Source organism: Lissotriton helveticus, chromosome 1_2, assembly GCF_964261635.1.
Source record: "Lissotriton helveticus chromosome 1_2, aLisHel1.1, whole genome shotgun sequence".
Lineage (NCBI taxonomy): Eukaryota > Metazoa > Chordata > Amphibia > Caudata > Salamandridae > Lissotriton > Lissotriton helveticus.
In genome coordinates, this window is record NC_136058.1 from 180,236,961 (window position 1) to 180,253,375 (window position 16,415).

The 16,415-nt window shown below is 49.0% G+C and overlaps 1 protein-coding gene across 1 annotated transcript in view; it reads left to right on the forward strand.

Moving 5' to 3' along the window:
* Positions 1-16,415, forward strand: part of NRDC (nardilysin convertase) — a 2,150,332-nt gene that overhangs the window by 1,342,261 nt on the left and 791,656 nt on the right. Inside the window, exon 18 of the mRNA XM_078670713.1 lies at positions 6,752-6,838. Within this exon, the coding sequence (XP_078526839.1) occupies positions 6,752-6,838 (87 nt within the window). The remainder of the gene's footprint in view (positions 1-6,751; positions 6,839-16,415) is intronic.

Consider the following 16,415-nt stretch of genomic DNA (forward strand, 5'->3'; position numbering starts at 1 on the left):
GGGCAGTGTCTCTGTCGCGATAGTTTAGCATCTTAGCTATTATGGGACGAGGAGGAGTCCCTGGGGTAGGGCGGCTCACCAGTGACCGATGTGCTGTCTCGACTACGAAGACCTTCGAGAATGCTTCTCTTTTGAATAAAGTTATAAGCAATCGCTCTACATATTCCTCCATTCGTCCGGTGGCAGTGGATTCTGGTATCCCGAAAAATGCGGAGGTTGTTTCTCCTTGAGCGCGATTCCAATTCCTCATTTTTGGAGGCTATCACCTTCAGCACCCTATCCATTTCGAGTGTGCGGGTGTTGGAAGCATTAGTCGAGTCCTCCAGGTCGGAAATGCGACTCTCTGCCTCCGTCAAGCGATCATCAGGCTTTTCAACCCTATGTGTTAATGCGTCCATCCTGGCCGACATAGAATCCATTTTAGATTCAATAGAGGTCAAGCTGGATTGCATCGCAATCAGTAGATCCTTTAAATCAGCAGTTGAGGGAGTCGAGGTGTCGGCCTGTCCTTCGCCCGGGCCCGTCTGGGACCGGGGGGTCCTTCAGGTGTCAAAGGTGAGCTTCGGCTGCCTGCCGTCTGGTTTCCCCATCATACGCCGGCGGGGAGGGTTCACGGGCTAGTGGGAGATCTAAGGGGTCTGAGTTTCCCCCTTTTGATTAAATTCTGCAGGCGAAGGACAAGTGGAGGCCCCTGCGAGCGGTTGCTGTCTGGTTGAAGGGTATGTCTAGTTTCCCGTGTCCCTCAGCGCAGTCCTCATATGTGTGCCCCTCTTGGTGTTCCACGTCAGATTTGGTTGGTGAAGACCAAGCGTGGGCGCAAGGTCGTCGAGGCCAAGTCTTGGGTGTTTATGCCGCCCCTGAGTCTCAGCAGGCCTCAATGTGTCCCATCCTTTCTGGGTAGTACCACCACATCCGGAGTGCAGTTGTGTGGCAGGGACACAAAGGGGCGTGAAATTGCGGGAGCACGATGGCCGCAGTAGCAGGTGCTTCAGGCTAGGGGCCAGGCAGTGTGGCCGGTGTTATATAGTTGGTGGGCCGTGTCTCTAGGCCCGGCCTCCTCTCCGTAGCAGCGCTGTAGAGTAGGTGCCGCCGCCCCCCGCGCGTGAGGCGCTCAAGGGTGCGTGGGATCAGCGAGTCGTGTAGGGCGGCCGGGCAACCTCAGCATACCAGGGCCCACCGTCACAAGATGTCGGCCCTCCAGGGGCCGCACCCGCCGAGCACGTGGGGGGTTGATCAGGCACTGAAGCGGGCTTTCTCTCTCCGAAATTTGGTGAGCTGGCCCAGCGTCTGTTTCGAGCCTTCCCCGACTCCTACGCTGTCCCCCGCCCGCAGCGAGGTCTCCGCCGCAGCGGGCGATCAGGAGTTCAGCAGATATAGCGGCCGGCAGCAGGGGACAGCAGTTCACGGGGAGGAGGCTCCGTACAATGGGGCTCCGCAGCCCGGATCCCTCCTGCCTCTCACCTCTCTCGCAGCGCCAGGCTCATCAGGTCAGGACTCGTCCCACAGAGCGTCTAGGGGCCATCTCCTCCTCCGTGGCCCCCACGCAGCCTCTCCTCTCCGCCGCGCGCCTCCCACTTCAACCAGGCCCGGAGCCGCCAGGCAGCCCGCAGAAACACCGCTTGGCAGAACGGGGGCACAAGGACTCAGCACCGGCGTGGCAGAGGGGGGCAGCCCCCGGTCCACTCACAGCATTTAGGAAATCGCCCGGTAGCAGCGGTGGACCTCCCCGCAGTATCTTCCCCTCAAGCAGTCTGTCCGGTTGCCATCTTGAACAGTGCGAGCCTAGGGCCGATGGCTGCATAAAGTGCTTCTTGAGGTAGGAAAGGGAAGGTATTTCGAGCCCGGGCAGTTTCAGATATATTAGCAAGGCATACGTGGCCGGCTTTGTGAATTAGATTGTCTGGATGGCCAGGATTTCAGCAGGATGGTCGCCTGAACTGCAGGAGCCTCACGTAAGTGCAGCCATTTTGCTCGGCGCCCTCTAGCGCCCCCTGTATTAGATGCAATATTTATCTAGCAATAGCTCTGCTCAGTATTTAAAGACCAGCAGGGCTTGTTGATAGTGGCTGGTATGATCTATGGTATTTTGGTTCCTTCCTTGGTTTGAGGACCACTGCAATAGAGGCCTCTCATAGAGTCCAAAAGCTAGCTTCTTTCCGGGGAGTCCGTATGGATGTCGATCTAGAGGTTTTTCAATCCGCATCCCTGTGTAAGTTTGATAAAACTCCTTTGACAGCCCATCCAGATCAGGAGTCTTTCCATGCTTTATGTTGTCCAAGAATATCAATACATCCTCCTTGGACATGGGGACATCTACTCCCTCTCTCCGTTCCATGGTCAGGCGCAGCAGGTTCAAGTTAATGAGATAAACTTTGATAAAATGTGGGTTTGCATTTTTGGTTTGAGGTTGTAGGCTCCTCAAGTAGTTGTAAACACTTTATTTTTGGGGGTCTTCATGCACTGTAATTGCATACTACATTAATTTATTCTTAGAATGGGTTTCCTCTTATTTTCATTGTTTAGAAGGCAGGTCCAGTCTAACAGAACTGTACAACTATTGGTAGTGTGTCGTGTACAAGAACCGATCTAGTTTTTCAAACAGGTCATTGGATGAACATTACTGTCTTACCAATTTCCCACTGAGCTTGGGCCAGCACACCACCTCAGGCTGCAGGGCATCTACATCCACTCATGGCCTGTCAATTTTGGCTTGTAGTTTCTACATACTTTGTGTGTTTTCCTTAAACATGCCCACTTCATGACCACCAGCCACTTTCATTGTGTCCTATTCTATAGTCCTTGTGACAGATTGTTATTCTGGAAATAGTCTGTGATCGCCACAATGGAGGCTTCACAGAAGGGCCACATCCTGCAACTGCCAATTATTCTGTCTTCAGTTGGGTCTCTTAGGTCTAGTCTCATGCCAGATAGCAATAAGCAGTGTGAGGAGTTATAGGACTACGTTTTGCTGTGGTAGTATGAGTCTGAGCATCGGTCTATGTCACGGGTCATCAATAGGGAGTTAATTCTGCTATGTGAACATTGTTGGGGGAGTATTAAAATGAATACATCTTGTCATGGGGGTGGTGTTCTCTCCATAGGTCTGTAAAGTCTGGTTGGTCACTTCTGTTAACTGCAGTTGTCAGTGGGGGGGAGTCACACCGAGCTTAGGCAGTGATCAGTTCATTTCCTCGGACATTACACTATTGACGACTCCTGCCCAATCATTTGACCACACGCCTGTGGGGTTGCAACATTCTACATATTTGGCAGGAACAATGCGTCAGATGTACTGGGGGCATACACATTAAAGAGGCCTAAGTCCGAGCTGTCTAAGGTACCTGTTATAAATACATGGCAACCCTCTGCCTTGCAGCACCTATATCCTGCAGTCTACACCATAGCTCCTTTTGAACGTGAGGAGTAGGAAGAATAGTACAGCTCTCTCCATTTTCTGCCGTTCTTGCGTGCTCTGCTACATTGAAATGTGTCTCCATCAGGGAGTCTATTAAAAGTAATCTCTTCCTGCCTAGCATGTTTTAGGGAAAACTCTCCAGTTATGATATGTTCAAGCAGCCATGCTAGTTTTGACTCCTGTGCACAGTGACCAACAAAACATTTAGGACCCCTCTCCCCGCTGTTTAAACCGGTGCACTAATTATAAACCTTACAGAACCTGCAGTTCCATACTCATGGAAGAAAACACCCCATTCACTTTTCATACTGTCTCTAGATTAAAAAACTGAATAACAGCAAAACAATGCAAATACGATCAAGAACAAAAGCAACAGAAATGTCCACTGCTTCCAGGACACGTCATTCAAGGCACTCCATGGTTCTCCCAAATGCTGAGGAACTCTGGTACACAAACGCCCTGTCCAGCCATGTCTATCAAAATGATGGGGTTAGGCAGGCATTTGTCGCTGTATTTTTTCATCATCATGGATTATTTGTTTCTCTCAAGGGAATTTGTTCTTGTCATAAGGCAGTGTTTCATCATCGCAGGCTACCACTCAACAAAACGTGGCATCGGTATCGCTTCATCAGGTGCCCGGTCCCCAGAGAACAGCCTATTTCTGTGTAAGTGTCAAGGTGTTTCCCAGCCTTCAGTCCAGCCCTGAACCACCTCACAGGATATGAAAAAAATTAACATGATAATATTTGAGCACATATAAGAATTATTCCAAGAATAGTTCGTCTGAGAGAGCCCTCGGCTCCTTCTCGGAATGCGAGGAAACAAAGGTTATAATTCTTTGATTTCCATTTTGAATCTTCTGAACTTTTCTCCAAACAACGGGTGGTTTCCAGTAGCTTGATGCTGGTGGCACTAATGTCTTTCAGGTTGTTTGAGTGACACTAACACCGCTTCTATTGCCTTTGTTTTCACTACAGCCTTTTTAAGTTGGCCTGGATGAGGGACATTGCAACCAAGATTATGTTTATTTTGAGCTGGAGTACAAGTGATTGTCTGTTACAGACTTTAGGATAGCAATCTCAGAGGGTTGGTCTCCATCAGCCTGCTCATCACCAGCCAATCTCAGGAGGAGTGCTTCTAGTAGCAGACATATACTGCACAATTTTGTTGGCCTGAACCGACCATCCTGCCTTGCACCATGCTATGCCCCAAACTAGTCTGCTAGTTGATATTTTGAGTTTTGGAGCTTTCATGTCTCCAGAGGCCCCTGGAACTATACAGCTACTTCTCATTCCGTCTCTTCGGGCCCCAACGTTATCACCAAAAGACAACACTCCAGTGTGTCTTCCAGGCAGAGATTTGCATAGCTGTTCAGGTCTGGGACCGAGCTGCATCGGGCTGAATTGTGCAGACCATTATTGCAGATATTCATGATAAATGTGAATGCCGAAGTGGTCAGCATAGATGTTTCACGAGCCCTTTGTATGGCCAAAGATTCACTCATTCCAAAAGCAGCACAAGGTCCCCTCGGGTTTCAGACTAACAGGCAGTCCAACAACATATGCCAAGTAGGGCAGCAAGCAGTTAACTATGGAACTGGGTCACCCATGGCAGGCCAAGTCTGCTACACTTCCTGGTTGACTCTGTACAGTAGGACACAAAGAAATCCAGGTCACTTACCACCACAATGCTGACCAAGTCAAGTTCTGGGGAACTCCTCCCCACTCAGTGCCAAGTGCCTAGCCTTACCCACAGGGTCCTCACCACACTTGGCTAGCAGTTAGCCGCCACAGCCAAGTATACATCTCTCGGGCAAGAGGTACACACTTAGTCAATCCATCACATTTGTATGTCCTTTCCACATATGGTATCTTTTTTTCATGTGGGCCAGTCTGTTATTCTTCTCTGTTTTTTTTTCTTTCTCTGCATCAAGCCTAAGAGGTGGAATAGGTGCATATAGTTAGATACAGCTGCAATTTGTTACTGAATTTAGGAAAAGCTCTTACATGCATGCACAACTTCTCACCTCCTGCCTGTGAGATGATCATGGTGCACTCAAGACTCTGATGGAAGGGTGCCAAATTGAAAGTCTCAGATGTCGAGCTAGTTAGCTGGGCCAAGCTTACATGACATTGTGATTTTTATTAATATTAGCATATTTGGAAAAGCGTGGATATTTGCAAAATGTGGTAATATCGCTACCTCTGTGATCATCTTGCCAGACTACACATCACATTACCACACCTGCCCTAACGTCCTTACACCCTAAAGAAAATAATTCATATAATTACTCTGAATGCATGGACTCTGCAAACATGCTATTGCAGGCTAGATGAATCTCATCCTCTCACTGGTTACATTTTTCTCAGCATACTTCTTTGAAATCTGAGAATTGTTGACTGATAATTCATGGCTTTGTGTGATGCATGTGTTTGTTTTCCTAATAGAGGGCTGATTATCTAGAAATGTGTGTTCAATAGGTCTCTATGCACAGTATGTTTGAGAATACATTTGCAACAGCCTATGCTTTGTGTAAGAGAAGGCTTACTGCTAAACCGCAAATACATTTACAAAGTGTTTTAAAATATATATATTTTGTTTTTTACAGTATAAAAAACGAGCGACATCCACATTTAGATAACACATTACCCGTTTGCATCATATTTAACATAGTACATATTCTCTTCAAAGCATTATATCTGCAAGGAGATAGTACACCCAGATCGTCCTTCCCATCCATATCCACCATCAATGAGTCCCCTCTTCCTGGGTGCAGCCGTGTTTGGAAACTACGTCCCTCCTGATGATATCTCCAATGGAAACTTTTTTAAGTAACTGCTCCTCAACTCACCTAACCCAGACCGTAGTGTTTTCTACATCTTCCTAATTTTTTTTAGGGTATCCTTTGCTGGCAGAGCCCGCCCTCTCTGCCTCCATACACATATCCATGCCTGTGAGCCATTATTGTTTTGTTGGCAAATCAGGCCCACCCCAAATCATGTCAATGTCCCTCTTTGTTAGCATAAAGCCCGAATGACCGGATAGGAGTTGAGCATGCGAGATGCTAGTATCACACCAGATTCCCAGTGGGATAAACTGCAGTGTTGTGGTGATGACGACATTGAGAATAGCCTCTAGTTCTTTGATAATGGTAGCCCAGTACCCAGCAATATTGGGCAATTGTCAGTGTGTGCGTGTAAAAGTACACCCCACATTGCAAACCGTTTGGGTTCGGAGGCCTTTCCATTTGGTATAGTCATTTCTTTACAAAGTTCATCTATAGTAAACTGTATGTGATTCAGAATAAATACTCTGTTTTTTATTATTAATTGGCAGAAATTCAAGTGAAATGGAAAGACCTTTGGGAAAGTGACTTTGATTTAAATCCTGAACTTCACCACCCAGAAAGAAACAACTATATAGGTGAGTAAAGAGAAGCAAATTCTGGTATTACAGGTCTCTTACTATTGTGTTGATGAACCTGTAAAATAATATCTTGCGTGATTGCCAAGTGTCACCATGTTACCTATCTTAATTCATCTCTGTATTCTAGGACACCATACATTATATCACCTACTTGTTGTAGGTCACTCTATGGCTGTTGCAATCATTCAAGACTGAATTTAGCTTCAGTGAAAGGTATTTCCATAATAAACTCCTGTACTTTGCTTCAGTGACATGACCACCTCCTGAAAAGTACACTATGCAGTCTTCAATTAGCTTACCTTTTTTAGTGTATTTGTTTATTGATGTCAGATATAGTTTTATTCTGATTGATATTTCTAACCACATATTTCCCTCTTTTAGAATATCTCCCAGACGTCAGATTGGATCTAGAGAATGTTTTTAGCAGTGCTCCCACTCACCAGGTGTTGTGTGGCTCCATACTGCTCCAGAAGTGATGCGACGGCACTACATATAAGTGCTATCCCTGCGTGCTGACGCCAGTTCCGTTTTTTCTGTGCTTTTATTTTGCATATCTCGAACTCCGCTCCTAACGCTGTATGTCTTTTCTGCAATTGCAAATTTTTACTAAGAGAATGTGCCATGGAACAGTCTTCTCGCGAACCAACAGGCTTTATGCTGTGCAGTGACTGCTGCAAACAGATGTTGGTCACCTCACAAGGTATTCCTTCAGTGCCTGGGCTTCAGACACAACTCCAAGTCATGTGACCAGTGCTTCCCAATGCACCTGAAGGCGATTCGAAACCCGGAGACAAAACTGTACATTTCCGAGTATAAGTTGACGCAGCCTCCTCACAGGACACCTTCCCATTCCAAGTTGCAGGCCTGATCACGAAGCAATTCCCGCAACTGTTCCACTTCCTGTTCAGTCTTTGGGTCAGTTGAAGCCTCAGTCCTAACGCAATCTCAATAGAGCAAAGCAGAACTCAATCCCATTATGCCACTTTAGTTCTAAATAGAAGACGCATGGGCATTTTGATTTAGGCCACACTCCTTTAAGGTCAGTGGCCACTGAATCCATAATTCAGTGAGCTCCAACATGCCCCAGATTCCCGGGCCATCCTCAACCCTGCAGATCGAGGCCTTTGTAGAAGCCATGCTGCAAATCTTTATTGTGTGTCTGACTTCCTCTGGGGCACCTTCATGCCTCACAGAGCTTCAGCGTTCTCCAGTTGGGTTACCAACAGCAGGTCATCACTGGACGACATCTGTCCACTTAGGAACCATTCCCAGGACTCTTTTGATGGCGATACAGAACTTCCACTCTTGCCCCATGGTCCATGTCCATTTCTTCTGAACTGAAACCAACTTCACTCACACTGATCAATGACCTGGTGCAGATACCCATGTCAGACATCGAACAGACATTGGGCCGAGCTCACATGATGTTGTACTATGAAATAACTAAAGCTTCATCGGTTATCATGCTTTGTGACTGTAAATCAAGGCCACTTTTAGCAGAGACTCCACTCCCTTTTTGGCTTTGACTCTGATCCAATTACCAAAAGAGGGAGTGGCCCAAGATACTAATGAAAGACTTGCTTCCCAGTCTTTATACTGATGATACCCTATGCCTTGGTTTACAAAATACCAGTGAGCTTGATTCCGTCCCTGAAATAGAACTTGACTCACCACATGGAGCACCATGCCCTTATTTATGGTTGTGGTTTGTAGGGTAGGTGAAGTGCTAGAATTGCAGTTGCCCACGTAAGACAGGTGCTACAATGGAGCTTCTCAAAACTGGATGGGAGCCCTTTCCCATACTCACTGAAGACCCCAAGAATGACCACCTGTGGACTCTTGCGGAACTCTTAATATCGTTGGGTTTCACCACAAACTAGCCTCACAGAGGTTTCCATTCATTGGGGCGAATCATGATACTGTGAGGTTCCAGGCCTTTCCTACACAGCAGTGAACTGGGGACATTCAGGCTGTGATCCAGATGTTGTAGGTTCAGTCCTCGATCCCAGTGAGAATTGCTTTCCAGCTTCTTGGTCTAATGGCAAGTGTCTTGGTGAATCCTCCTTGTCAGCAATGCCAGGTGGCACATGCAGGTCCTACAGTGAAACCAGACATCCCAGTGGGCCAAGAATCATAGACTTCTCTCCAACTCCACCCAGGTCTCGAAGGAGACGGCCCAAGATCTGCAGTGTTTGCTGACTAATCTCGATTTGTTCTGTGCCAGACTGCTGTCTGTTCCCCACCCAAGGTTGACAGTGGTGACAAATGTATTCCTGCCTGGATGGAGATGTTGGTGGGAGATCATCTAGGGTAGGTGAAGATCAAAGACCTCTGGTTTCCAACCTTCTAGAGCTTTGGGCCAAATATATGAAAGCCTTCCATGAAAGTGAGACTGGTGCAGATTCTCATAGACAACACCACCGCCATGTGGTACTTAACAGTCGGGATGGAGTTGAAGCCTAGGCCCTGTGCAGAGAGGAGTTGCATCTCTGGGGGTGGCTGAAGCAACAGAACATATTTCTAGTTGCCAATCAACTGACAGGGTCCAAGAATGCCAAAGTGAACAAATTGAACAGATGTTGCCTGGCAGATCAAAAGTGGCATATGCACCCTGAGGTGGTGCAGGGCGTGTCCACTCAATAGACAGCCCCCTGGCTAGACTTATCTGAAAGAGATTATAGTTATAGATTCCTTACATTTAGAAGAAAAAAAAACAGGAATCAAACTGGATCCGGAGATTTTTTCTTTAGCAGTACCCCTGCGCGTCGGTAAGCAGCGTCGGTCGACACCGCGTCCATCGTTGAGTTCGCAAGGATGATGTTGCGGTGTCTATTTAGATGCTGCCCCTGCGTGCTGACATCAGTTCTTTCTTTTTCCACAGTAGCGCAGATCCGGAGAGAGCTTGCCCCCAAGTAATTTTTTGACTAACATTCTTCTAAACTTTTGTCGATATCTTCTTGAGTCTTCGACTCCTGGTGCATGAGGGATGTCACATTGCAGAACCAGATTCAAGCTGTGCGAGACCTGTAACTGCCTGATGTCTGTTACGGACCCCCACCTCATGTGCCTCTGGTGACTGGAACGCGACCTCGACCTGAAGTCGTGCTCCAACTGCCGGGCATTGAAGTCGAAGCACAAGAAGACGGCGAAGAAGCACCGCCACTCTTCCCGTCCATTGGCCAACACAGCGCGGGACCCGGAGCGTCGTCGCTCTCCAGCTCCTCTTTCTGGGACGGCTCTACGCTTCCCTCTTTTTCCCAGAGCTGGAACGTCCCCAGCCCAGATTTGAGCTTTTTACTAAGCACTTCACAGCGTCTTTGAGCAGCCTGACTCCTCTGGCGCGCCTGCGGGCCGGCGGACTCGGCTGGGGGCCCTGGGCCTTCGATGCCAGCAGCTCCGACGCCAGAGGGCCCATGAGGATCCAGGCCTGCATCCGGTTCGACGCTGGTCGACCCAACAGTACCTTCCCAGGCACAGATTCCAGTGACGACGGCACCGGTTGTGCCCCCCGACCGGCGCCGACCCCAGCCTCACCCCTTACTTGGTCAGAGAGCCGGACCAATGTTGGTACATTTGCACCTCTGTTCATTACTGGCATTCCTTTCAGGCCTGAATGGCAACCAGAGGAGGGTGAGGAGGACTGGGAGGGGTCTGTGGACCCTTTTGCTGACCAGCTTGACGAGCCAGACTCGCGAGAGGAACTATGTGATTCCAGTGGTTTGTATACATCCCCAGACCTTGGCATGCTTTCCCCCCCCCTACCATGGCTACGGAGGAGAGAGCTTCATACACAGTAGTGTTGCATAGGGCGGCTGAGGCCTTGGGCCTGGAGCTTCCTACTGTGGATGTCAGGACTAACCTCTTGCCGGAGGTGCTTCAACCGGCAGTGTCCTTCTGCCTTTTAATGAAGCCCCCACCGATGTCTTTCTGGGCACTTTGTCCAAGCTCAGCACAGGGGCTCCTGTGGACAGGATGATTGTCCGACGCCACTGCCCGGACCCAGGTGACCCCCCTTTCCCTCTCCCAACACCCGACCCCAGAGAGCTTCGTGGTCCAGGCCTCATCCTATAAAGGCTCATTCCCTACTGCTCCCCCAGATAGGGAATCAAAGAAGCTGGACCACCTTGGGAAAAAAATAATTTCTTGAATGAATGAATGAATTTGGATTTATAGAGCGCGACTAAACCCATAGGCATCAAGGCGCTGAAAGGTTGTACAACTGTTTGATCAGAGGAGGAAAAGGGGCCGGTTACAAGTAGGCTTCTTGAAAGAGCCAGGTCTTGAGTGCTTTGCGAAAGAGGGCATGGGAAGCAAGACCCTTAAGGTCCTCAGGGAGAGTGTTCCAAAGTCTGGGTGCGAGAAATTGGAAGGCCCTTCCGCCCCATCTGGCCTTGGATACTCGGGGGACAACAAGCAGATTCTTGTTGGCGGAGCGAAGAGCCCTACCGGGAACATAGTGGGACACAAGTAAACGGATATCTTTTAGGTCCCAGTCCCGTTCAGGGCACAGTGCGTAAGGCAGAGGGCCTTAAAGTTTATCCTAGCCTGCATGGGGAGCCAGTGCAGGTTTTTCCTGATGGCAGTGCCTGAAGAGTACTTCGGGGCATCTACGACAAACCGGGCCGCTGCATTTTGCACAATCTGAAGGCGTTGGACCAAGCCGTTGTTAATGCCTAGCTAAAGTGCATTGCAGTAGTCCAGCCTGGAGGCTATAAGAGCCACCACGGCCTGTTTGCATGCTTCTAGGGAAAGATAGTGGATGATTTTTCTTAAAATCCTAAGGGCACGCCAGCAGGTGGAAACAGTCCTGCTAACCTGTTTATCAAGGGATAGAGTGGTGTCCAGGATAACACCCAGGTTGCGGGCAGAGGAGGATGGCGTAGGGCAAGCGCCAAGGGCAGAGGGCCACTAGTCCATCGACCAGGTCTCATGTTTGCCTCCAAAAATGAGAACCTCGGTTTTCTCCCCATTCAACTTGAGGAAGTTCTTGACCACCCTCATAGACGCTGAAGATTGTAACAATGCGGTATATTTGTTTTTCCGCCCCTCATCTAGCGTCATGGCATAGTCATTGGGTGGTCAAAGGTAAAGTATGCCTGCCTCACCTGAGGCACCTCTGGAAAGTGTAGAAGTGTCCAGAGATCAAAATGACCCCTCCAGATGGAGAGGGTCAAAGGCCAAACTACGAGGGAAATTGTAAAAAACAGTATGATCACCAAAAGATTACTTACACAACTTGTGCAGTATTCATGTGCTTACGGGCAATCGCTATTAGTCGTGGTCTAGGCCACGTGTACGTCCAGAAAGTGCCTGTGCTGTCTCTGCCTCTGGACGTACACGTGGCCTAGACCACGACTAATAGCGACTCTAAGCACCCTGAAGAGGAGGAATTCTCCATGCAATCAGGAAAATGAATCTGTGATTGCCCGTAAGCACATGAATACTGCACAAGTTGTGTAAGTAATTTCCCCCCCCCTTTTTAGGTCGAGCAGACGTACTCTCAATGCGTGAGCATTGAGAGTGTCTGTCTCGACAACTATTGTTGCCCGTTAATGGGAATGTGGACACCGATGTGGACGAGCGTTTCCTTCGCAGTTTTCACCGCGGGAGCGCGCGTCTCACCCGCGCATGCGCAGAGTAACTCAGCCATTTTTTTTTTTTCCCAGCCCCGAACCGAATCAGGTATCAGAGCGCTTTACATATAGGCAGCCCCCACCCCTCTGCATGCGCACACACAGGCACACACATACAGGCACACGGCACAGACACTCGCTCACACACACCCCCCTCCCCCACAGTCACACACACGCACTCCAGACACATACACACACGCACGCACACACACATACACAGCCCGCTCCCCCCGCACTTGCGCACACATGCTCCCCCCCCACTCGCGCGCGCGCGCGCACACATGCTCCCCCCCCCGCCCCGCTCAGCAACACAGTCACCGGCTTCATTCCTGCGGCGGCTCTCCTCAGCTGCGGGGCCCGGCAGCAGGACTCTTCTTCCCTCCTTCGGCACCCGCAGGGTAGGCTCCTGCCAGCTCTGGTGCTTCAAACGCGGCTCCCATCGCGGCTCTTCCGTTGGAGGCGGGGTAGGCTCCCGCCCTCCTACTTCCTGTTTCCTGTTGTCGCGCCGGCCTGCCTGACTTCCTGGTCGCAGGCCGGCAGAGTGACGGCGGTGATTTGCGGTATACATTAATTTAGTTATTTATGCATTTTTATATAGTGCGGACTTTACACGAAGGCGTTATTTATTTATTTTTAATACAATGTGTGCTTTTGAAATTGTGTTTTTATTTCGTGCCTGTAATATCTCTTTGTATCAGTGCAGGCTTATTGTTCAATAATAGCACCTGGGCTGCATGCAGCTTTCCATGAAGCAGAAATAGCACAACATTTGAGCACAAACAACTCGCACGGTTTTGAGATCTGTGATCTATTTAAGACAGACAGCTGTTTCCTATCTGCGTGTTAACTCCTCTGGCCTGGAATCATTTATTTGCCTGCAGAAAGCATACATTATCATTATTCTTAGCATTTACAGCCATTAGGCAGTGATGTGCACGTTTGCTGTATTTTCTGGATTGTAGGTCACCCGTGCATATGGAGGCACTTTTTAGCAGTTGTCTACTTAAAGATACCATTCTCATTTAGTTATTTTGGGAACCTTTTCTTATACTAAGAGGAAAAATTGTGAGCAACCAAAATACATGAGGTAGTAAAGGTAATAGTGACAATCGTGAGCAAACAAAATACTTGTTTGTATTTGTCCTGACGAAAGCTCTATAGACCCGGCTGGGCCATCAGGAGCTGAAACATGTCGACTTTTTATCAATACCATATATGATAATCCAGTTACACGATTATCGAATATACTCAGCTATTTTAGTCAACAGTATTCACCCTTTCTAATAAATTTGTCTTTTGGTGATCATACTGTTTTTTACAATTTCCCTCGTAGTTTGGCCTTTGACCCTCTCCATCTGGAGGGGTCATTTTGATCTCTGGACACTTCTACACTTTCCAGAGGTGCCTCGGGTGAGGCAGGCATACTTTACCTTTGACCACCCAATGACTATGCCATGACGCTAGATGAGGGGCGGGAAAACAAATATACCGCATTGTTACAATCTTCAGCGTCTATGAGGGTTGTCAAAGAGAACCAATGGTTTTTCGTAGATACAAGTCTCCTTTTCTCATTGATTACTAAGATATTGTCCTTGGGGAACTGAACGGGACAAGAATTCCTCATCCCTCTCCTTTGATGAACGAAGTTCTTGACCATCCAACTGGCGACCGCCTCCATACAGTTTTTAAAGTTTAGAGCTGTAATATTCACAGATTGAGTTAAGGAGACCATGATCTGTGTGTTGTCGGCGTAGGAGAGAACTTCTAGCCCAAAGGATCTTACAAGCCTGGCGAGTGGGGCCACGTAAGCGTTAAAAAGCGTGGGGCTCAGGGAGGAGCCCTGGGGACCCCACACTTCACAGGCTTAATTGGCGAGATGAAATCGCCCAGCTTTACCCTTTGCTTCCGTTAGTCAAGGAAGGATGTAAGAAGGCTCAGTGCGGGACCATCAACTCCCAGCTTACTGAGGCGGCTAGCTAAAATAGATGGAGAGAGGGTGTCGAAAGCCGTCGTTGGATCTAACAGCACCAGTAAAGTGGTCTGGCCACTGTCGACCTTAGCCCGAATGCTGTCGACAACCACGGTAAGCGCCGACTCGGTGCTGTGTGCCCTCCGAAAAGCGTGCTGGGAGGGGTCCAGAGAGCTGTAACTGTCGAGGAAGGCACTCAAATGATGGTTAAGGTGTGCCTCCAGGAGCTTAGCGAGGGCAGGGAGAAGGGAAATGGGACGGAAGTTTTTTAGGATCCCAGGGTCCGGAGTAGGCTTTTTCAGCAGGGGCTTGACAATGGCCATTTTCCACGTGAGGGGATAGACCCCTTCTAAAATAGCCAGATTCATTACCTCTACAAGGGGGGCAAAATTACCTGCCTGCATTCTTTCAAGATTTTCAAGGGACAGGGGTCGAGCGGGGATCCGGACAGAAGCTTGTCAAAAAGCAGGCTAAGGTGGTCGGGAGTGAGGGGGGGGGGGGAATGTGTGAGCTGACTGAGGAGTTCGATCACCTGATTCTCCAGAGTCACGACGAGTGGAGCAGGGATCGCTGGGTTGAGATTGTGGGCTTCTAGTCTGTGTAAATATCCATGATCTTAGTATGGAAAAAGGTGGAAATCTGATCACACAGATCTTGGGAGGCTACTAAAGGGTCGGGTGACTGAAGGAGGGATAAGGTGTTAACTATTTTGAACAGGTCTCTGGGGGAACTAAGTGAGGCAGTTAATTTGGAATAATGCGCCTTCTTTTCTGCCAGCACTGCTGCTTTATGGCCCTTGAGGAGGGTTTTGTGTTTGTCCTTCTCTATGGGGTCCAGGTGTGATCTTCAAAGTCTTTCTTGCCTCCTACACCCCTGTCTAAGGGTCCTAAGGGAATCTGAGAACCAGGGGGCCGAAGGCCGCTTCCTGGCTGAGAAGTGTTGCAGAGCCGGAGCGAGGAGTTCAACGGCATCCGCCAGAGTGTTAGAGAGGTCAAGAGCCGCAGCGTCGGCATCCTTTATTGGCGGGGGCATAAATTTGGACAGAAAGGGAGAAAGTGTACCATTGTTTATCTACCTGTAATTCCTCCTCAATTCCCACTTTTTATGATCCGCTGGGGTCCAGTGGTGGGGGGAGGTACGAATTCAAGGGGAACGGCCAGGTGGTCAGACCAGGACAGAGGGAGGGGAGAACCAGTCTGGAGCCGGGGGTCATTGGTGAATACCCCATCCACAGTGTGGACAGCTGAGTGGGTCGGGCTACCCACTAACTGCAGCAGACCACAAGAAGCTAGGGAATCCAACAGATGGACGGTGTCGGAGGAGTAGGAATTTTCCAAATGGAAATTAAAGTCTCCAAGAATAGTTAGATTGGGTGTATCGATGTAGGGTTCCAGGATCTTGAGAAGTCCATGGCAAAAAGCGGACCTGGGGCCAGGGGGGTCTATAGATCAGGATCCCTGAAAAGGAGACCGTGGAGGAAGGGTTTAGGGTGAAATGCATAGCCTGGAGGGGATCGAGCGGGGAGGACAAGTAAATGGTTCGGCATTTTATCGAGCTGTGGTACAGTATCCCCAACCCCCCCCCCCACGCGACCTACTCTGTCCATTCTAGCCAGAGCATAGCCTTCGGGGATAGCGTTTATTAGGTCCGGCTCAGAAGAGTCCGTGGCCCAGGTTTCGGTGATAAAGACCCAAGAGGGCTTTTTCTCGGAGATGAATTACTTGAGGGTGATATTATTTTTGACCAACGAGCGGGTGTAATGAGGAAACCAGTGTGGCTAGAGGTGAGTGGAAGACCTGGCCTTATGGAGGAAGGCCGTTTATTGGCGGTATCCGAGACATTTTGATGATGGACTATCTCGTTACATCCGCAATCTGGAGCATTTATAAGCGTTTCTGGGGTAGAGGAATGATGGCAAGGCAGCCAACGGGGTTTGAGGGCTCGTAGGGCACAAAGGGTATAGAGGGGTTCT